The sequence below is a fragment of the Entelurus aequoreus genome, linkage group LG01, assembly GCF_033978785.1.
Source record: "Entelurus aequoreus isolate RoL-2023_Sb linkage group LG01, RoL_Eaeq_v1.1, whole genome shotgun sequence".
Classification (NCBI taxonomy): domain Eukaryota; kingdom Metazoa; phylum Chordata; class Actinopteri; order Syngnathiformes; family Syngnathidae; genus Entelurus; species Entelurus aequoreus.
The window spans coordinates 65,005,459-65,029,085 of NC_084731.1; the positions used below are offsets into that span (position 1 = coordinate 65,005,459).

The 23,627-nt window shown below is 41.6% G+C and overlaps 1 protein-coding gene across 1 annotated transcript; it reads right to left on the minus strand.

Moving 5' to 3' along the window:
- Positions 1-17,664: 17,664 nt before the first annotated feature.
- Positions 17,665-20,965, minus strand: LOC133655789 (keratin, type II cytoskeletal 8-like). Its single transcript, XM_062056281.1, has 9 exons — positions 20,460-20,965; positions 19,792-20,000; positions 19,646-19,706; positions 19,475-19,570; positions 19,233-19,397; positions 19,030-19,155; positions 18,729-18,949; positions 18,590-18,645; positions 17,665-18,505 (listed from the first exon to the last, which is right to left on the minus strand). The coding sequence occupies exons 1-9, from the start codon at positions 20,868-20,870 to the stop codon at positions 18,300-18,302; spliced, it is 1,551 nt and encodes a 516-aa protein (XP_061912265.1). The 5' UTR covers positions 20,871-20,965; the 3' UTR covers positions 17,665-18,299.
- Positions 20,966-23,627: the final 2,662 nt, after the last annotated feature.

The following is a 23,627-nucleotide window of genomic DNA, read 5'->3' on the forward strand; positions in this document are numbered from 1 at the left end:
TACAAGGAAATTGTTTAATGTTATTTACTATGCTAGAAGTCTCCATTATCCCACAGCAGTATGTACTGTTGATGCGGAGAAGGCATTCGACCGCATAAACTGGTCATTTATGTTTTGCACATTACGTAAATTTGGATTTGGAGATAATTTTATACAATGGATTAAGATGCTTGATACAAGGCCCATGGCATCAGTCAAAACCAATAATCATATTTCAGAAACTTTTTCGTTTAAAAGAGGAGTAAAACAGGGATGTCCTGCATCTGGATTATTATTTAATTTGGTTATTGAACCCTTAGCTGCAAAAAAAAGAAGTGAAAATAATATTCATGGTATAAAAATTGGCTCTCAGTAATAAGCTATCGATGTATTGTGACGACATAATTCTCTACCTGTCACATGTTAACTCCTCTCTTCACTATATCAATAATTTCATCACTGAATATGGCTGTTTATCAGGGTATAAAGTCAATTGAGACAAATGTGACATATTATCACTTAATAAGCACTGCAAGAAATCACAAGTTCAGAACTCCAAAATGAAATGGAAAGAGGCAAAAATCATATATCTAGGACTACACATTACACCAAACTTTTATACAAACTTAGATCTAAATCTTAAACATTTAAAAAATAAGATAGAATCCAAAATGGAACGCTGGCCACGTCTCCAAATATCACTTTGTGGTCGGGTGAACATAGTAAAAATGAGTATACTGCCAGCAGTTAATTATATACTGAAAATGATGCGTGTCCTAATTAATAAAAGTTGGTTTAAGAAAATACATACAATGATATCACATTGTATATGGTGTGGAAAGAAGGCCAAATGTTCATACTTAAGGTTGTCCCCACCTTCTACCATCCTAGTCACGTCCGTTGTGTCCTTGGGCAAGACACTTCACCCTTGCTCCTGATGGGTGCTGGTAGCGCCTTGCATGGCAGCTCCCTCCATCAGTGTGTGAATGTGTGTGTGAATGGGTGAATGTGGAAATACTGTCAAAGCGCTTTGAGTACCTTGAAGGTAGAAAAGCACTATACAAGTATAACCCATTTATCATTTATTTATCATTTACACAAGATAAAGGAGGACTACAATTACCAATCTTCTTACATTACTATATCTCCTTCGGTTGTGAACAAGCAAGACACTTATTTCATTATTCTGCAGATAAGGACTGGATCAACATAGAAACAAATATGTTAATGAATTTGGACATGGATGTGTAAAAAAATACCTAATGAATTGAGGCAGATCCCAATAGAAGCCACCTTTAACATTCTAAAACTGTGTCATAAAATACTAGTAATCAAGTCAATGACATCTGTAAATCAACCGCTTTGGTACAATCCTAATATCATAATTAATAAAAAATGTGGTTAAATGGACCACATGGAAAGACAGAGGTATTACTAAACCTCATCATATTATTAATAAAAACTCTTTTAAACCGTTCAATGATTTAGTTGATCAATATAATGTACCCAGAAATCATTTTTTACATTTTATCTCTTTAAAACACGCTGTAAATAAATGCATATCCTCTGAAAGTATGTCTTTAAATAGCCATGAACTGGAAGATGCACTTTTTAATCAAGATACATTTAAGAAATTAATTAAACTATTTTATGGAATAATAAATGAACACCACACTGGAAATGCAAATGATGCATGTGTTGGGAAATGGATGAAGGACTTAAACATTTTAGATGAAAGAGACATATCATGGAATGATATTTGGAAAAATGCCAATAAGCCCTTTAGAAGCATTAAAGATAAACTGACTCAATTTAAGATATTGAATAGATTGTATTTTACATCTTCTCAGTTGTTTAAAATTGGTGTAGTAGATAGCAAGTTATGTATGAAGTGTCGGGCAGCTGAGGGAACTCTTGTTCAATTATTGTGGGAATTTCAGAGAATAAAATAGTTATGGTTGAAAACAACAAAAGAAGAAATCACAGTCCTTAATATAAATATCCCAATGACACTGCAAACTTGTATTCTTGGGGATCTACATCAATTTAGTAACGTGTCATCAAAGAGTAAAAATGCATTTATTTCAATATGCATAATAACAAAAAGAGTAATATTAAAAACATGGATAGCTGTTGATAGTCCAACTCATACTGACTGGTACACACAAGCTATGGAGATGATATCAGTAGAAAAAACTGCATTTAGTTTAGATAATAATGAGTCATATATTGGAATATGGGATCCATTATTGAAATTTGTTTTAACTATTAAATTATTATTATTAAATTAACCAAAATATGACTTATTATATCATTGTGGAAAATATTGGACACAGTGTGTTGTCAAGTTTATGAGATGCGATGCAAGTGTAAGCCACTGTGACGCTATTGTTCTTTTTTTCTTTTTTTTATTATTGTTTGTAATGAAAATATCAATGAGGGATTTTTAATCACTGCTATGTTGAAATTGTAACTAATATTGATACTGTTGTTGATAATATTCATTTTTGTCTCACTACTTTTAGATTGTTCCGTGTCATGTTTGAGTGTCCTCAATTGCTCTCAATTGCTCTGTTTATTGCTATTCTGAATGTTGCTGGGTCGGGTTTGATTTTGAAATTGTATTGCATTATTATGGTATTGTTGTGTATTGTTTTTATTTAAAAAAATTAAAATAAAAAAATCGTTTTTGAATCGAGAATCGTGTTGAATTGAAAAAAAAAATCGATTTTGAATCGAATCGTGACCCCAAGAATCGATTTTGAATCGAATCGTGGGACACCCAAAGATTCACAGCCCTAATACATATATATATATATACACTACCGTTCAAAAGTTTGGGGTCACCCAAACAATTTTGTGGAATAGCCTTCATTTCTAAGAACAAGAATAGACTGTCGAGTTTCAGATGAAAGTTCTCTTTTTCTGGCCATTTTGAGCGTTTAATTGACCCCACAAATGTGATGCTCCAGAAACTCAATCTGCTCAAACGAAGGTCAGTTTTGTAGCTTCTGTAACGAGCTAAACTGTTTTCAGATGTGTGAACATGATTGCACAAGGGTTATCTAATCATCAATTAGCCTTCTGAGCCAATGGGCAAACACATTGTACCATTAGAACACTGGAGTGATAGTTTCTGGAAATGGGCCTCTATACACCTATGTAGATATTGCACCAAAAACCAGACATTTGCAGCTAGAATAGTCATTTACCACATTAGCAATGTATAGAGTGTATTTCTTTAAAGTTAAGACTAGTTTAAAGTTATCTTCATTGATAAGTACAGTGCTTTTCCTTAAAAAATAAGGACATTTCAATTTGACCCCAAACTTTTGAACGGTAGTGTGTGTATATATATATATATATATATATATATATATATATATATATATATATATATATATATATATATATATATATAATGTCACAGTTCGATTAAATGTGGAACAGAGGAACCCAAGGATGCAAATGTATTTGTGAGTAAATAGTTCTTTACTTAACAAAAGAAGCGATCACAACAATGATCCAACAATAGAATATAACAAAAAGCGACGGTGCGAAAAAGAGAACACAAAAAGAGCACAGTGACAAAAAGAACAAAAGCTAATCTACAAACTAACTAAACTTGGGTTGGAGTTGCAAGACGTGCAAACTATCAACGTACATACCAAGCTGGATGGCACTGGAAATAGCCAAAATGGTACGTAGCAAAAATACAAGGAGCATAGGAGTCTTCATACGATCAGGAGTGGAATTGCCAAGTGCCATCCAGCTGACAAAGTGCTGCTTAAGTAGTGCTGATGACATTGGACACAGCTGTGCACGTCTCACAACTCCGCCCACAGGGAAACAGGAACTCTGAGGAAGACAAAAAAGTAAGAGCCAGGTCTGCTGCACCAACAAAGGAAAACTGAGCATACAAACTACAAGGTGGCAGCAGGCGGTGACAGTATTCCCCCCCCCTAATCAACGGACGCCACCTGGCGGACCTCCTGGTTTACCGGGAAATCTATGATAAAAATCAGAAATTAGGGACTTATCAATAATAAGGGAACGTGAAATCCAGGAGCGATCCTCTGGGGGGTAACCCTCCCAGTCGATCAGAAACTGCACCCCCCTGCCTCGCCTCCTGTCGTCCAGAATGGTGTTGACAGTGAAGGCCGGATGACCCTCCACCTGCTGAGGAGCAGGGGGAGACACAGGTGGAGGGCTAAGGTCGCTCGACTCGACGGGCTTCAGGCGGGAAACATGGTAGACGGGATACGACTTGAAGGACTTGGGTACCTTGAGTCGAGCTGTGACGGGAGTTATCATCCGCTCCACCTCGTATGGTCCAATGAATTTAGGTGCCAGTTTCTTTGACTCTCCTGGTAGTGTAATGTCTTTGGATGATAACCAAACCCTCTGGCCGGGTTTGTAGTCAGGAAATGGTCTGCGATGGCGATTAGCCATGGTCTGGTTCCGTTTGGCTGTCCGCGACAAGGCAGCACGGGTATCACGCCACACACGGTGCACACGGCACACACGGCGCAGGAAGGCAGTCACAGAGGGAACAGTGGACTCGATCTCTTGAGAGGAGAAGATGGGAGGTTGGAAACCATGCACCACATGGAAAGGAGACAAGCCAGTAGATGAACAGATTAGGGTGTTAAGGGCATACTCCACCCATGGGAGATAGGTGGACCACAATGATGGATGCTGGTGACACACGCATCTCAGGGCCGCCCCTAGGTCCTCGTTGGCTCTTTCTGATTGTCCATTCGATTGTGGGTGGTACCCTGATGACAAACTGACAGTGGCTCCTAACAAGTTGTAGAAAGCTCTCCATGTAGCGGATGAAAATTGAGGGCCTCTGTCTGACACCACATCCATGGGGATCCCATGAAGTCGAACCACATGGTTGACCAGAAGCTTGGTGGTCCCCAGGGAGGAGGGAAGTCTACGGAGGGGGACAAAATGCGTGAACTTAGAAAATCTGTCGACTATGGTGAGGATGACAGAAAACCCCCTGGAGATGGGTAGACCTGTGACAAAGTCCAGAGCAATGTGCGACCATGGGCGAGAGGGGATAGGAAGGGGCTGCAGCAACCCCGCAGGAGCTTGATGAGAAGCCTTGCTTCTGGCGCAGACGGGACATGCAGCCACAAACCTCTGAGTGTCAGTGTGAACGGTAGGCCACCAGAACCGCTGAGTGAGCAAGAACTCAGTGCGTCTGGCACCTGGGTGGCAAGAAATCTTGGAGGTGTGAGCCAACGACAAGACCTCTGGACGGAGGGTTCTCGGCACAAAAAAGGCGACCAGGAGGACATCCAGCAGGGGATGGGGAGTCCCTGATAGCCTCTGACACGTCTCTCCACCTCCCACTGTACTGCGCCCAGAATCCGGGACTGAAGAGGGATTGTCTCTGGGGGAGTGTCTTCTGTAGGAGGAGAAAACATCCTCGACAAGGCGTCAGGCTTACCATTGAGTGAGCCCGGGCGAAAAGTGATACAAAAGTCAAACCTTGTAAGGAACGGGGACCACCGAGCCTGGCGGGGATTGAGACGTTGGGCAGAGCGGAGGTAGGCTAGGTTTCGATGATCAGTATAAATAATAAAGGGGTGTTTGGCACCCTCCAGCCAGTGCCTCCATTCTTGAAGGGCGAGGACCACTGCAAGAAGCTCTCGGTTCCCAATGTCATAGTTCTTCTCTGCAGGCGAAAGGCGTTTGGAGAAGAAGGCGCAGGGGTGCAGCTTCTGATCAGAACTGGAATGCTAGGACAAAACAGCCCCTATCCCGGTGTCAGATTCGTCCACCTCAACAAAAAATGGGAGATCAGGATTAGCGTGAACTAACACAGGAGCGGCGGTAAAGAGGCATTTAAGGCGTCGAAAAGCCTGGTCAGCCTCTGAAGACCACACAAAAAGAACCTCAGAAGATGTTAATTTATTTAAAGGTTGGGTTACTTTGCTGAAGTCTCTAATAAAGCGTCGGTAAAAATTAGCAAACCCCAGAAACCTTTGCAGCAGATTCCTGGAGGAGGGCGTAGGCCAGTCTACAACCGCTTGGATTTTAGCTGGGTCTGGCTTAACCTGCCCCCTCTCCAAAATCAACCCCAAAAATGACACTGTGGGAGAATGAAAAGTGCACTTTTGGGGTTTGACAAATAATCGGTTCTCTAAAAGTCTCTGCAAAACCAAACGGACATGCTGAAGATGTAATTCAATGGAGCGTGAAAAAATAAGTATATCATCCAAGTAGACTACCACGAAACGGCCTATCATGTCACGGAGGACGTCATTAATTAAACACTGAAAAACCCCAGGAGCATTAGTGAGGCCGAACGGCATGACGCAATACTCAAAGTGGCCAAGAGGGGTGTTAAAAGCAGTCTTCCATTCATCACCTTCACGAATACGCACAAGGTGATACGCATTACGTAGATCCAATTTAGTAAATACTACCGCCCCATGCAAAGGAGCAAATGAAGACTCCAACAGTGGAAGAGGGTATTTATTTTTAATTGTAATTTTGTTTAGAGCTCGGTAGTCTATACAGGGTCGTAACCCACCATCATTCTTCTTAACAAACAAAAACCCTGCCGCCACAGGAGCGGAAGAGGGACGAATGTGTCCGGCGGTGAGAGTAGAGGAGATGTATTCCTCCATAGCCTGCTGTTCGGGACGTGAAATATTATACAGCCGCGAAGAAGGTAGTGGCGACCCTGGAAGGAGGTCAATGGCACAGTCATACGGGCGGTGGGGGGGTAGCGACGTAGCCCGGTCTTTACAAAAAACTTCACTAAGGGAATGATATTCCTCAGGAATCAACGCGAGATCAGGGGGCTGAAGAGTAGGAAGAGTGATAGGGTTAGCCGGAGACGAAGCGGAGCGCAAACAGTGACTATGACAAAAAATACTCCTATTGGTAATTTCAAGTGTGGTCCAATCTATGCTTGGACTGTGACGTTGCAACGATGGAAGTCCAAGAACTAAGGGCGCCGGACGAGAGGGCATTATAAACAATTTAACCTCCTCACGGTGATTACCAGAAATAAGGAGGGATATGGCATGGGTCTGATGAGTAATATTAGCCAGGTGACGCCCGTCAAGTGAGCTAACAGTCTTAATACGATCAATACCCACAGTAGGAATCTTTAGAGATTCCACAAGACTACTGTCAATAATGTTCTCATCAGCCCCTGAGTCAATTAGTGTCTTAATAGGGCAAGAACCCCCCACCCATGACAGAGTACCTTCCACTTGAAGTCTTCCCACCAGTGAGGATGCAGACGTCACCACAGGAGCAGGCGGCGAAGTTGGTAATCTTCCCTGCAGAAGGTCTCGGGTGGACGCGGAACGGCCTCCAGTAGGCCGCGCAGGACAGCGAACAACGACGTGGTCCACAGCTCCGCAGTACAGGCCCAACCGCAACCTCAGCCGACGACTCCTCTCTGCTGACGACAGGCGACTGCCACCCAGCTGCATAGGTATGGCCCCCTCTATCCCCTCCTCCGGGGCACTGCAGCCAGAAGGCGGAAGCGACGAAACCTGAGGCTTGGATGTTGACCGTGGGGACCAGGTAGGTGACTGCCATCTGGCGGGCGGAGGATCCACCCCCTTCTGGGCGTGTCGCTCTCGTAGGCAGTTGTCCAATCGGATAGCGAGCGAGATGAGCTCCTCGAGGGTCTGGGTCTCGTCGCGGGCAGCCAGCTCGTCTTGGATCTGGGGGCTAAGGCTAGCCAGGAATATTCCCCGCAATGCTCTCACATCCCAGCCACTCTCCGCCGCCAGGATCCGGAAGGAGATTGAGTGGTCCGCTACAGAGGAGGACCCCTGCCTCTCGTTCCCTCACAGGGTGATCGAAGACGCTGCGCAGCTCAGCGGAAAATAGGGGTAGGCTGGAACGAAGTCCAGGTTTACTCTCACACACCTCCATAGCCCAGCGTGCTGCTCTTCCAGCTAGTAAACTAAGTATATATGCCACACGGGCGGAGTCTGTTGTATATGTGTGAGGCTGCTGTGCAAAAACTAAAGAGCATTGATATAAAAAAAAGTCTGCATTGTCCAAAGTCCCCCTCATACCTGGGCGGATGTGGTATGCTGGGCTCCCGGGTAGGAAAACCCGATGTCGAGGCCACATGGTAAGAAGAAGCTGCAGGTTGAGCAGCCTCTGAGTCTGGGAGCGGGTGAGGGACAAACAGGCATGTATGCATCTCCTGCAAAAGTGTGTTCGTGATCACTTATTCTCTGGCCATGAGCCCTGAGGGCCAGCTGAATACGATTCTCATCTGCGGGTTCCATAATAGACTCAGCAATTCTGTCACAGTTCGATTAAATGTGGAACAGAGGAACCCAATGATGCAGATGGATTTGTGAGTAAATAGTTCTTTACTTAACAAAAGAAGCGATCAGAACAATGATCCAACAATAGAATATAACAAAAAGTGACGGTGCGAAAAAGAGAACACAAAAAGAGCACCGTGACAAAAAGAACAAAAGCTAATCTACAAACTAACTAAACTTGGGTCGGAGTTGCAAGACGTGCAAACTATCAACGTACATACCAAGCTGGATGGCACTGGAAATAGCCAAAATGGTGCGTAGCAAAAATACAAGGAGCATAGGAGTCTTCATACGATCAGAGTCAAGGAGTGGAATTGCCAAGTGCCATCCAGCTGACAAAGTGCTGCTTAAGTAGTACTGATGAGATTGGACACAGCTGTGCACGTCTCACAACTCCGCCCCCAGGGAAACACAGGAACTCTGAGGAAGACAAAAAAGTAAGAGCCAGGTCTGCTGCACCAACAAAGGAAAACTGAGCATACAAACTACAAGGTGGCAGCAGGCGGTGACAATATATATATATATATATATATATATATATATATATATATATATATATATATATATATATATATATATATATATATATATATATATATATATATATATATATATATATCAGTGGCGTGCCGTCACTAGAGGCAGGGGAGGCACGGCCTCACCTGCCATCATGGAAAGAAAAAAAAAGTATAAAGAAAAAAAAATTAATTAAATTGTTATATGTATCCAGTGATAATACTAAAGTTATTTTCCATTTAACTTCACCAGTTTTAGATTATTTTTATTTTTATTTTCACATTTGCCGTTCAAATACTGAGAAGAGAAGGTGCGGTGATCAGCAGCCAGTTGAGGCACGTCACTGCGTTGTGCCTCAACATGGATTGTGCGCAATGACTCGGCTAACTGCTGGCCTGCTGTGCAGTGAGGCCGTATTGCTATATGAATTATATTATACATTTCCATAGTTTAGTTAGCTGAGGTATATAATGTACAGTGTATTTTGTCAACAACTGTATGTGTGTAACGTATTTCTTGTGCTGAGCGATCATAAAACTGGAGGCTCGTATCATAACACCGCCTCCTGGTGCCAAGCACCTCCGCCGCAGAATACACCCCCGACGGGAGCGCCGCGGCCACACCAACCAAAGCCCACACCCAAACCCTCCACGTGCAAGACCGAATCCACCCAAAAAAAGTCACTTAAGAAGAAGCCAAAAAGTGCAAAAACAACATTGCTCGCGCTGCAGGAGCCGCGAACGACTGCAGGGACACAACATTAGGTACACCTGCACTGCAGGTTCATATGTTTGTAAATCTGACTGTGATGATAGATAGATAGATAGTACTTTATTGATTCCTTCAGGAGAGTTCCCTCAGGAAAATTTTAATTCCAGCAGCAGTGTACAAAATTGTAAAAAGTATAAAGTAAATAGTGGGGGTATAAATGGAGACAAAATAGAAAAATATTACAATAGAATAAAAATAAAAAGCAATGATGAGAATACAAATTTAACTGTAAAATAAGAATATAACAAGAGAAACTAGGCAGTAGTGACCATGTTATGAAAAAGTATTTCACTGTTATTGTTTTGTTGATGCAGTCGTGCCTCACCAGACATTAACCTCACCGCACGCCACTGATATATATATATATATATATATATATATATATATATATATATATATATATATATATATATATATATATATATATATATATATATATATATATATTATATATAGGGATGATGTTTGATAAGAAATTATCGAGTTCGAGCCCATTATCGAATCCTGTTATCGAATCCTCTTATCGAACCGATTCCTTATCGATTCTCTTATCGAATCCAGATGGGTTGTTGTATATGGAAAAACACACACAACATTTGGTTTAACAAAAGCTCACTTAAAATAAATAAATAAATATTGACTGTTGTTACCCCCCTAAAAAAATTAAATAAAACAAATAAATATTGACTGTTGTTACCCAAAGTATATTAAGTGGGATTTTTCAGAAAAACAAATATATGCAATAACACAAAAACAACCTGTCTCTGTGATCACTATAGGAGTATAAATAATAATATAGTCAATCCATCCATCCATCTTCTTCCGCTTATCCGAGGTCGGGTCGCGGGGGCAGCAGCCTAAGCAGGGAAGCCCAGACTTCCCTCTCCCCAGCCGCTTCGTCCAACTCCTCCCGGGGGATCCCGAGGCGTTCCCAGGCCATAATATAGTGTTAAATAAAATCAGTCTCTTAGGCACAAAACTGAAAATAATATAGTTCTCCAAAAAGTGCACTTCTGGTGCTATTGGATCATACTAACTACACACACTATGACACTAAGAACGCCACAGTCATCAATCAACAATTCTTCTTCCAAAAAATTAGCATGTCTGCTTTTTCAGGATCAAGTCTGACCCGCTCTTCACTAATCGTGTCGCCAATGGTGGAAAAAACACGTTCACTTGGCGTGGAACTAGCTTGGACACACAGGTTTGACAACATCCTCCTCCAGTCTGTATCTAAACTTTCTGGGGTCCATCAGTGTGGCGTCCTCCAGGAATGACTGCACGTCTTTGTCCTGGAGGGAAAATGAGTGACAGACACAGTATAGAATTAGGGGGGAAATTAGCTGAATGTGAAGACTAGGGTGTCTGTTATTAAGTATTTAGCATTAGTATGTGGAATTAAATGATGGAATGGATTAAGTAATGAAATTAAACATTGTACTGATATGATCCACTTTAAGAGGTTGTTCAAATTAATAGTGCTTACAAATTACAAAAAAGAATTATGAGAAATACTTTCAACCTTATTGAAAATAAGATATTCTTCATCTCAGTATGATAATAATGACTGAATTAATTAATTACATATTACAAAACTGTTGTATATACTAATTCACGGATGTTATTTTATTATAAAAAGTGCAGTAAATGATGTATATATTTGTAAACGCTCTGAAGTGGGAAAGGGGTAGGATTAAATAAGCTTTACTTCTTCCTACTCCTTTTTAGATATGATGTAAAGTGAAATGATATGAAACTGTGATGTGTTATGCTGTAAGTGTGTCCATGTACGAAATAAACTAAAGAAAGAAAGAAAGAAAGCACTAGTTTATTAGACAGACCTGCTAACTCTGGAGTGGTGTAGGCTACAAGATACCGTAAACGTTATCAGACACATACAAAAAGGCTAACGGTAACGTTAACGTTAGCCACTGACTATGCTCAGGTAACGTTAGTCTAGCTAACATTACTGCAGTTCTGGTTGACATAAGAGGTAACCTTATTTTAGCCTAAAGGTTACAAGTGAGCAAATATGAAAATTAACCGGCAACAGTTAACGTTAGTTACTCACCGGCACTATCACTGGGGCTTCAGGTTGAAGCACAGGAAGAGGTGCGTGCTTCGTCATTTCTGTCGCTGCTTCTCCACGTGTTGAAGACACGACACGGTTCTCGAACGGTCAGGTTATGTGCGGCCTGAACATGTTTCAACATGCTTGTTGTACTTCCCCCCTTACATGAGAGCGAAGCCTGGCAATAATTGCATATTGCCGTTTCCTCGTCATATTTTTTTGTAAAATGAAGCCATGCCTTGAGGCGTTATTTCCGGTCCATTATTTTTGCTGCTTTCTGTATCTGCCGCCGAATGACTGAGCTACGTCATTTCCTGTGATGTTCCACAAGGCATTTCCTGTGGGACGGGATTCGTTCCCAGGGATTCGAATCAAAGAACCAACTCTTTTTCTTTACTATAGTGGCCTCGATTACGGGAACCGGTTCTCAAAAAGGGATTTGAGTCCATGGAATCGGCTCTTTTCTTACCGAACAACCGGGAAAATCGGTTTCGAACATCATCCCTACATATATATATATATATATATATATATATACATACTGTGTATATATATATATATATATATATATATATATATATATATATATATATATATATATATATATATACATACTGTGTGTATATATATATATATATATATATATATATATATACATACTGTGTATATATATATATATATATATATATATATATATATATATATATATATATATATATATATATATATATATATATATATATATATATATATACATACTGTGTATATATATATATATATATATATATATATATATATATATATATAATATATATATATATATATAGTATATGCTTACTTGCTTATGACTGTCCATCGATTACGATGATGACGTTGCTCCAGTAATGGGTTATTGAGGGGGATTTGGTATGTGCCATTGCATGTGGCTGTGCAGGCCAATGCCTAACCCGCATGGTATGCCACATGTGGGGAAGATGTAGTCCACGCTTGAGAGGGGGGCCCCTGCAGCACGCTAATGTCGCTGTATACGTTGATGTTTTCTCCTCTCCGTGGTTTGCTCCTGGAGACGAGCAATGCCGGCGTGACTGCAGTTGTGCCAGGTGTGGCGATCAACAGCCAAGACTTCCAGTGCGGAAGGCTGGATAGCACAGCGCTTCAGGAGGGTTTTTATGTGGTCCTTGTAGCGTTTCCGCTGACCCCCAGGAGACCTACAGCCTTCATGGAGTTGGCTGTAGAGGATCTGTCAGCGGAGCCTCTGGGCGGGCATGCGGATTACATTCCTCACCCAGTGCAGATGTCTTTGCGCAAAGAACACTTGGATGCTGGGTGTTTGGGTCCGGTCATAGATATCCACATGTGGGACCCTGTCCTCCAAGGTCAGAACCAGAATCTGTTTCAGGCAGCGGATGTGGTATCTCTCCAGGCTTCTGACGTGCCTTTGGTAAGGGGTCCAGGCTTCCGAGCCGTATAGCAGCGTGGAAAGACAGACTGCTTTGTAAACAGCTGCTTTGGTGGAAACTGTCAGGTTTCTGTTCAGGAAGACCCAGGTTTTGAGCCTACCGAAGGCAGAAGACGATGTTACAGGTAGGGGACAGGACGCTTCCGAGGTAGGTGAAATGTGGAACGATTGTGAGCTGTTGGTCATCAATGTTGAAGGCAGGCACTTCTGACTGGTGGGTAGTGTTGCGCAATGATCTGTGTTTTTGAAATGTTGACCTTGAGTCCTAGGGCACTGTACGTGGATGAGACCATGTTAAGTGCACATTGTAGAGGGTCTGGCGTGTGGGCAAGGAGAGCACAATCGTCAGCATACTGAAGTTCTAGGATCTGTTGTTTTGTAATTTTAGTGAGGGCCTGGAGGCGCCGGATGTTGAAGAGACTGCCGTCCAGCCGGAACTGTATGTTGATACCATCTGTGATTCCCAGAGTTTTGTGTGAGAGGAGAGTGACTGCTGAGGGGAAGAGGTTGAATATGACAGGGGCTAGGACACACCCCTGCCTGACCCGGACTTTCACATTAAAAGAGGGGGATTGCTGGCCTCCAATGCGGACACAGGCTCGCATTCCATTATGTATGTAGTTGTCTCAGGATGTTGAGGAACTTTCGGCGGAATCCCCAGCCTTCCCAGTAAATCCCAGAGGAGATTCCGGTTTACGGTGTCAATTGCCTTGGACAGGTCAATGAAGGCGATGTACAGATCCTGGTGGTGTTCCCGGCACTTTTCTTGTACCTGCCTGGCTACAAAGATCATGTCACTAGTACTGCAATCTCTTCTGAATCCACACTCTGATTCAGGCAGGATGTTCTCAGAGATGTGAGTCACTAAGCAAGAGAGCATGAGCTGGGCAAGAACTTTCCCAGCAACCGAGAGCAGGGAAATTCCACTGCTGTTTCCAAGTCGGCTTTGTCACCTTTCCTCTTAAAGATGGTTATTATAGCAGCATCCTTCCATTCCTGGGGGATGGCTTCAGAGGACCAGATGGAGTCAATCAGTTGGTGGAGCCGACGGGTGCCACGTCGTGCTATAGCCACCAAGCTTCAGCACCTCAGCTGGGATACCGTCAGGGCCTGGGCTTTTGTTGTTTTTTAGACTTTTGATGGCTTTTCGGACCTCAGCAAAGGTAGGTGGGGAGTCCATGTGGTCGACAGGGGAGTGGTTGTGAAATTGGTGAAAATGTCCTGGTCAGAGGGATTTTTGGAGTTAAGGAGAGTGTTGAAATGTTCAGCTCATCTATTTAGGATCTGGGGTGTGTCCTTATAGAGGGTGACTCCGTCTGCCGATCTGACTGGGGTTATGTTTTTTCTCTGTGTACCATATATGGATTTGATGGCATCATATAATACATGGGAATTGTTGGTGTCAGCATAGAGTTGGATCTCGCTGGCTTTCTTGATCCACCAGTCATTTTCCATGGCTCTGAGGGTACGCTGGACTTCGGCTCTAATGGAGGAGAGTCGAGTCTTTAGTGTGATGGATTGTCGGTTGGCCGAGTAAGCAGCATGGGCTTCGTGTTTTGCCTGGAGAAGTTTATGGATATTCGGTGCACTGTTGTCAAACCAGTCCTGATGTTTACGTCTGGTGTACCCAAGGAATTCCTCTGCTGCCTGATGGATGGCAGTCCTTAGGGTGTTACAGCAGGTGATGATGTCAGGGTCCAGGTGGGTATCAGGGATTGCAGACACATTTTCTGCAAACTGTGCGCTGAGCTGGTCTTCAGAGTGCTCTGATTTGAGTGCTTCACAGTTGAGTCTCTTGTTTGGTGGTGTTTTCTTCAGTTAGGGGTTGACTTCCATCTGAAATTTGGCTCTGATCATTCAATGGTCAGTCCAGCAATCCGCTCCATGCATCGCTCTGGAGATTAGGACCTCCTTCCTGTCTCTACGACGGGTGATAATACAGTCGAGGAGGTGCCAATGTTTGGAGCGAGGATGTTGCCAAGAGGTCTTGAATTTATCCTTGAGCTGGACAAGGGTGTTGGTGATGATTAACTGATGTTCAAAGCAGAGTGTAAGGAGGCGAAGCCCATTATCATTATCAGTGTTCCGGTCCAGAGCCCACCCTTGCGTTAAAATCCCAGAGGAGTATGAACTTGTTGGTGGGAGGCGTTCCTTCTATGGCAGAGTTTAGTGAGGCATAGAATGTGTCCTTGCTCTCGAGGTCTGCATCCAGGGTTGGAGCGTAGGCGCTGATAAGGGTGACATGGCAATTTTTGGTGAGTGGTACAGGCCACGTCATGAGCCTTTCGCTTATACCCACTGGAGACTCTGGGATTTTGTGAAGCAGGCTTGTCCTGGCAGCAAAACCCACTCCATGTAGACAACGGGAGCCTTCTGGATGACCCTTCCAGAAGGTGTAGCCTTCTCTCGCCTCTGTGATTGAGTCTTCCCCATTTAAGCGGGTTTCGCTCATGGCGGCTATGTCAATGCCGTATCGTTTTAGTTCATGTGCAACGACTGCTGTTCTTCGCTGCGGGCGGCAGGAGAGATCACACACATTCAAAAGTGTGCGGACGTTCCATGACGCTATTGTGAAGGGAATTCATTTAAGTGGTTGTAGAGGTGCGCAGTCTCTACCCGCACTGTTTTGTGGCGTCCTCCAGTGGCATGAAGAGCTCATGACGACCTTCTGCTGCATGGGGTTGCAGAGGACTGCCAGAGCACCGGCCTGTTGATGACTGCGTAATGCTGGTCGCCGCCACATATTTTTCGTTGGGAGTTTTCTCCCATAGCCTATAATCAAGAGGTTAGCCAGTAGGGACTGGTCAGTCGGATGGTGGTAGCCTGGATGGAGAATAAGCTATCCACCCCCAGGGGGATCCTATGCTGTTTAGCCCCAGGCCGCAAGGCACACAGTTACCGGGGACTGCCACGAGGAGGCACAGCAAAGGTCTTGGTGATGGAGAGACTATGTACTGGCAAAGAAAGACTTACGCATTACTGAGTTCCACACATTTGCGCTCCTTACTGACCAGGCCCACTTACTGAAAGTGCTCCTTTGCAGAGGAATATAATGAATATAATGTTTTTTGTATGTAAACTTTTGACCATATATATATATATATATATATATATATATATATATATATATATATATATATATATATATATATATATATATATATATATATATATATATATAATTGTGTGTGTATATATATATATACATATCTATATATCTATATATATATATATAAGTTTATATTTGTATATTTATATATATGTGTGTGTGTATATATGTATACACACACATATGTACACTACCGTTCAAAAGTTTGGGGTCACCAAACAATTTTGTGGAATAGCCTTCATAGAATAGTCATTTACCACATTAGCAATGTATAGAGTGTATTTATTTAAAGTTAAGACTAGTTTAAAGTTATCTTCATTGAAAAGTACAGTGCTTTTCCTTCAAAAATAAGGACATTTCAATGTGACCCCAAACTTTTGAACGTAGTGTATATATTTATATATAAATATGTGTGTGTGTATATATATATATATATATATATATATATATATATATATATATATATATATATATATATATATATATATATATATATATGATGTGTTGAAGTAAACACAGCACAGCATTCATATATATGACCCAATCCAAACAAACTTCCCTATTCATAGCGCAAAAAAACCCAAATGCAACCAACACAACAAGTCAACACATAACACGATATGATAGCTCAGTTACAGCTCTTTTTATTACCTATTCTGTGTTATATGTGTTTTATGTTGCACGATTGCACCAAGAAAAAATCGTAGTTTGTGAACCCGTTCTCAAACAATGGCAATAAAAAACTATTCTGATTCTGATTCTGATTCACCCATAACACACCCTGCTCACTGAACTTTGTGTATAATATATATAAAAAAATCTATTACAATGCTTTATGGGATACAACGCAAAACATTTTCCATACTTATCCATGTTTGACGCATTTTAGCTGCTTGATATTTCTGATTGATTACAAAAGGAGGAGAACTCTCACATATTCTTAATATCCAATCATATTAATTATTAGTTAGATATCCATGATGATAATATAATATGCACACTATAGATGTATAGGCTACATATATTATATATATGTATATATGTGTGTATATATATATATATAGATATATATATGTGCATATATGCGTGTATATGTATATATACATATATATATATATATATATATATATATATATATATATATATATATATATATATATATATATATATATATATATATATATATATATATGTGTATATATATATATATATATATATATATATATATATATATATATATATATATATATATATATATATATATATATATATATATATATATATATATATATATGTATATATATATGTATATATACATACTTTACATGCAGTCGGCTTTCGTCCCTCGGCCAAATTTATTTTTATAGCCCCCAAGTCGAAAAGTTTGGAAACTTCTATTTCTTCTATTTCACACAAAAAAGACAAGATGGGGTTTGGTACTCAGATTTATTGCTGATGTTTTTTTGTGGCAGCTGTCATGTTGCAGACAGGACTTGTGGTGTCAACATAGTGGAAGCATTGTGGCAATGAAATGCTCAACAAAAGAAGAAAATCATTTGGCAGGCCCACAAAAACAAACGAGGCAGTAACCATTCCATTTCAAGCGTGCACCTTAGTTGTAAACATGTCATATTCCCACGTGGTTAGATTTGGCTCTTTACTGGTGTCAGCACTCCATGAGAGTGGCGACGTCTGCTGAAAACTGGGGCATGGTTCTCCCTGTCTATCTCGAAGCACCAGTGCGTGGACATGCAAATGTTTCCCTGGCTTATTTTGAACACCAATTGCCTTTTTTGTGTCTTGTAGCAACCGACCTGGCCACGTTTCCTTTCAGGAACTCTTAAATGACGATGCATGTTACATTTACGTTTTAAACGCACCCAGGCGTTCCAGGAACACAACTGGTGGCAGTGTAACACAATCCAATGTTTAATTTAGCTGATGCAATTTAGGAACTCACATATTTTATGCCTGCTGGTTATTGATGTTGCATACCACCGTTTCAGGGTACGCCGATTTGAGTCGAATTTAAGAGTTTCAGAAAGAGAAGAGGGACTGCTTTCCTTTTTAATTGTATCTTCTGGAACTGGTGGTGACGACTGAGGACTTGGTGATGGCACCGCCGTAGCTGCCGCCCATGCTGCCGCCGCCAGACATGCTGCTGCTGCCATAGCCGCCAGACATGCCGCTGCCGCCATAGCCAGCAGACATGCTGCTGCCGCCGCCGTAGCCGAATCCACCACCAGAAGAGCCGCCGCCGCCGCTGGAGTATCCTAAAGCAGAAAAACGCGTATTGGCATATGCTTGTTTGTGGGTTGTTGTTTTTTTTTATACAGCTGATCAGATGGAAAACTTACCACTGCTTGTAGTCTGCTGCACGTGGATGGTTGCACTAGTGGGTCCAGCGGACAGTCTAAGGATGCACATTGTACATTCATTAATTGCAGAATAATTAAATATGAAATATCAAAAGATAGTATTGAATGCTGGTGCTACCTGAACTCCTCTCCTTCCAGCAGTTTCCTGTAGGTGGCGATTTCGATGTCTAGGGCCATCTTCACGTTCATTAGCTCCTGGTACTCACGCACCTGGCGGGCCATGTCCTGCTTTGCTCTCTGGAGAGCCTCTTCCAGATCTTTGATGCGCTGCCTGGCATCCTTCACTGCCAGCTCGCCACGCTCCTCAGCCTCAGCAATCTGGGCCTCAATGTTGGCCCTCTGTCGGAAGATGATTACACATTGTACTAAAAGCCCTTCTACTATCGTCTGTTTTGAGACGTTCATGAAATATCCCATACCTGTGCTTTGATTGCCTCGATCTCATTCTGCAGACGGGCGATCATGCGATTCAGCTCGGCGATCTCAGCCTTGGTTGAGCGGAGGTCATCACCATACTGTCCAGCAGAGCTCTGCATCTCCTCGTACTATTGGGACGAATAACACAATGTCAACAAGGTCATCTAAAGAAAACGGCAATTGCGAAGAAACGCTCTTGCAGTACCTTCTGTTTGTACCAGGACTCTGCATCAGCCTTGCTGCGGTTGGCGATGTCCTCATACTGAGCGCGCACTTCAGCCACAATGGAATCCATGTCCAGGTTACGGCTGTTGTCCATCTCCACAACGACTGAGGTGTCCTTGATCTGGGACTGCAGCTCGCGCAGCTCCTACAGAACCACAGGTTGTTGCATAAGAGTCCAGTCTAGATGACAAGTAAGTGAAATTATGAAATCATCAGACATACAGCCTCATAGACGGCCCTGAGGAAGTTGATTTCGTCCTGAAGAGCATCGGCTTTAGCCTCCAGCTCCACCTTTTTCATGTAGGCACCATCAACGTCCTGTGGAAAAAACATAAGATTAAAAAAGAAATGTACAGATCAGACCCAATTGATACAACGTTGAGTCATTCCTACCTTCTTCAGGAGCACAAACTCGTTCTCAGCCGCCGTGCGTTTGTGGATTTCCTCCTCATACCTGAAGCAACCGCACAACAACGTTACATCACTTTCACACGCTCCAAAGAATTTTTCGGCGTTAACTCGACGCTGGCGACACTCACTTCTTCTTGAAGTCCTCCACCTGCATCTGCATGTTCCTCAGCTCTCCGTCCAGCTTGACTTTCTCGTTGCCCAGCCCGTCGAGCTGTCGGCGCAGGTTGGCAATGTACGCCTCGAACATGGCGTCGATGTTGGAGCGGGTGGTGGTCTGTTCCTGCAGGAGACTCCACTTGGTCTCCAGCATCTTGTTCTGCTGCTCCAGGAAACGGACCTGTGAAGACACGACATTGTTAAAACGCTTGCTGTTTATAACATCATGATATACCCGATCTATGGTTTCGAACGTATTATTTTCTTGATTTTTTCCACTTGACTTCATGTCTGGATAGCCACCCCCCCCCTATATTCTAAAAAGCCTGGAAAGATTTGTTCTTGCATGTCATGTTTGAATTTGACAAATGATTTACCAATAAAATCCACAGTCAAGCCAGTTATTAAAAAAGGTTTGGCTGATAAAACATGAGTGTCACTTTTGTCTGTGATGCCAATTGCTGAGTCCACAGATTCGATGGAGAATGCTTCACAAAAGCTTTGAGTAGCTTTTAACCCGAAAGGTTTTAGGTGAAGCAACTGAACACATGCGGTCACTGAAGGAGTTCTGGTCACACAGGAACTAGAGAAGCCATCAACAGGATACACCAGTTGAATATGTGACATGTAGGCAACCAACCTTGTCAATGAAGGAGGCAAAGCGGTTGTTCAGGGTCTTGATCTGCTCCTTTTCCTGGGTGCGCACAGCCTGGATGGAGGGGTCAATATCCATTTTCAGGGGGGCCAGAAGGCTCTGGTTGTACGTGACTGCGGTGATGTGGGGAGCCATGATGCCACCTGATCCGTAGCTACCACCCATCATTGAGCCAGAAGAGCCCATGCTAAAACCACCACCCATGCTACCACCCATGCCCATGCCACCACCCATGCTACCACCCATGCTGCTGCTCATCCCAAAACCGCCAGCGGAGGAACCGAGATTGTAGCTGGATCTCTTGACGGTGTAGCCGCCAGATGAGGCTCCTGCAAGCGACCTCCTGGAAGCGCCGCTGGAGCCCGAGATGGAGTACGATTTCCTGCCCATCATCATCTTGGATTTGTGTTGGGTTATCAAGGCAAGCAGAGAAATGAAGATGTGCCGACTTTAAAGGAGAGTGAAGTCCCTCTAAGTGTTTCACTCAGAGCTCTGCCTGCTTTTATGGCCGAGCCGCGCTGGTGGGGGAGGACTCTTCTCATTGCAACCTGTCCTCTCACTTTTACTCCCTCCCAGCCTACATACCTCCGGCTGTGAACAACAGGAGTGGCCGATCCTGAAAAACAGGTAGGGAGGGATTGTCAGAAGATAAGAGGGGACACACCCTACGCTGGGAAAGGCTGCGAGACGAGGGAGTGCGAGGTTAACGGAGAGAAAAGAGTGGTTATGTAAGGGAACATGAAGCACTCATGTCGCTACATTTTACAGAGGCTGCAGGAATTGTTTAGAAAGCAGCTGGGACTCAACTTTGTCCAATGCAGAGATCTGAACTGTGACTTGCAGAAGCATGCACGATCCTCGGAAGAATATCTGATTTGGACATGATATCACGTTCCTTGACCCATGTCCCACTCTTCTGCTGGAACAGATCCCTCCTGAACAAGGAGACATGCATCATGTATTCTCTCTATATTAGTTGGAGCAGGGGTCCACAAATTACGGCTCGCGGGCCGGACTATGGACGCTGGTGGGCCGGTATGTCCCAAATTACAAAAAAATTATATTTTTTTTGTTTTAAAATCTGTCCTATCCAGCCATTCAATCAAATTATATTGTTGATGTAGATGATCTATATCTGCTGTACACGTTTACGTTGAAAAGAGAAGAGTTGGATACTTCCTTCGTTGCCTTATTTGTATTTGACTTTCTTTCTTTCTTTCTTTAGTTTATTTCGAACATGAACACACTTACATCTTAATACATCACACAATTTCATATCATTTCATTTTACATCATGCCCGAAAAGGAGTAGGAAGAAGCAAAGCTTATTTAATCCTACCCCTTTCCCACTTCAAAGCGTTTACAATGATATAGAATCATTTACTGACCTTTTTATATAATAAAATAACATCTATGAATTAGTATATACAACAGTTTTATAATATGTAATTAATTAATTCAGTCATTATTAACATACTGAGATGAAGAATATCTTATTTTTAATAAGGTTAGAAGTATTTCTCATAATTCTTCTTCTTTGTACTTTGTAAGCACTATTATTTTGAACAACCTCGTAAACTGGATCATATCAGTACAATTTTTAACTTCTTAACTTAATCCATTCCATAATTTGATTCCACATACTGATATGCTAAAAGTTGTAAGTGTTATACGTGCATATAAATGTTTTAAATAATTTTTTCCTCTAAGGTTATATTTCTCCTCTTTAGTTGAGAAGAATTGTTGTACATTCTTTGGTAGCAGGTTATAGATTGCTTTGTACATAATTTTAGCTATTTGCAATTTTACCAAATCAGCAAACTTTAATATTTTTGACTTAATAAATAAAGGGTTTGTATGTTCTCTATATCCAACATTATGTATTATTCTAACTGATCTTTTTTGTAACACGGTTAGCGAATGTAGTGCACATTTGTAGTAATTTTATTAAATGTTTGCATATATATATGTATATATATAGGTGAAATAACTGAAAACATGTTTTATATTGTAGTTTCTTCAAAATAGCCACCCTTTGCTCTGATTACTGCTTTGCACACTCTTGGCATTCTCTCCATGAGCTTCACAGGTGTGCTTGAAGCTCATGGAGAGAATGCCAAGAGTGTGCAAAGCAGTAATCAGAGCAAAGGGTAGCTATTTTATAAATATATATATTTTATTATCATATATATATACACTACCGTTCAAAAGTTTGGGGTCACATTGAAATGTCCTTATATTTGAAGGAAAAGCACTGTACTTTTCAATGAAGATAACTTTAAACTAGTCTTAACTTTAAAGAAATACACTCTATACATTGCTAATGTGGTAAATGACTATTCTAGCTGCAAATGTCTGGTTTTTGGTGCAATATCTACATAGGTGTATAGAGGCCCATTTCCAGAAACTATCACTCCAGTGTTCTAATGGTACAATGTGTTTGCTCATTGGCTCAGAAGTCTAATTGATGATTAGAAAACCCTTGTGCAATCATGTTCACACATCTGAAAACAGTTTAGCTCATTACAGAAGCTACACAACTGACCTTCCTTTGAGCAGATTGAGTTTCTGGAGCATCACATTTGTGGGGTCAATTAAACGCTCAAAATGGCCAGAAAAAGAGAACTTTCATCTGAAACTCGACAGTCTATTCTTGTTCTTAGAAATGAAGGCTATTCCACAAAATTGTTTGGGTGACCCCAAACTTTTGAACGGTAGTGTGTGTGTATATATATATATATATATATATATATATATATATATATATATATATATATATATATATATATATATATATATATATATATATATATATACAGTACAGGCCACAAGTTTGGACACACCTTCTCATTCAATGTGTTTTCTTTATTTTCATGACTATTTACACTGTAGATTGTCACATAAAAACTATGAATGAACACATGTGGAGTTATGTACTTAACAAAAAAAAGGTGAATTAACTGAAAACATGTTTTATGCTCTATAGTTTCTTCCAAATAGCCACCCTTTGCTCTGATTACTGCTTTGCACACTCTCGGCATTCTCTCCCCAATTTAACTACCGGTATACATTTTTTAGTATTAAAAAGTATTGATTTTGAATCGAAAGCAAACATGTCTGGGAAAAAAATGTGTTAAAAGACTCGAAAAAACT

What these genes read in the sequence shown, in the direction of transcription:
- LOC133655789 (XM_062056281.1), bottom strand. Translation starts at nt 20,870, where the DNA reads ATGATGATGGGCAGGAAATCGTACTCCATCTCGGGCTCCAGCGGCGCT. An exon ending in AGTTTGTGCTCCTGAAGAAG is followed by an intron (nt 19,571 to 19,645) that starts GTAGGAATGACT and finishes TTTTTTCCACAG; the next exon opens with GACGTTGATGGTGCCTACAT. An exon ending in AGTCCTGGTACAAACAGAAG is followed by an intron (nt 19,156 to 19,232) that starts GTACTGCAAGAG and finishes TCGTCCCAATAG; the next exon opens with TACGAGGAGATGCAGAGCTC.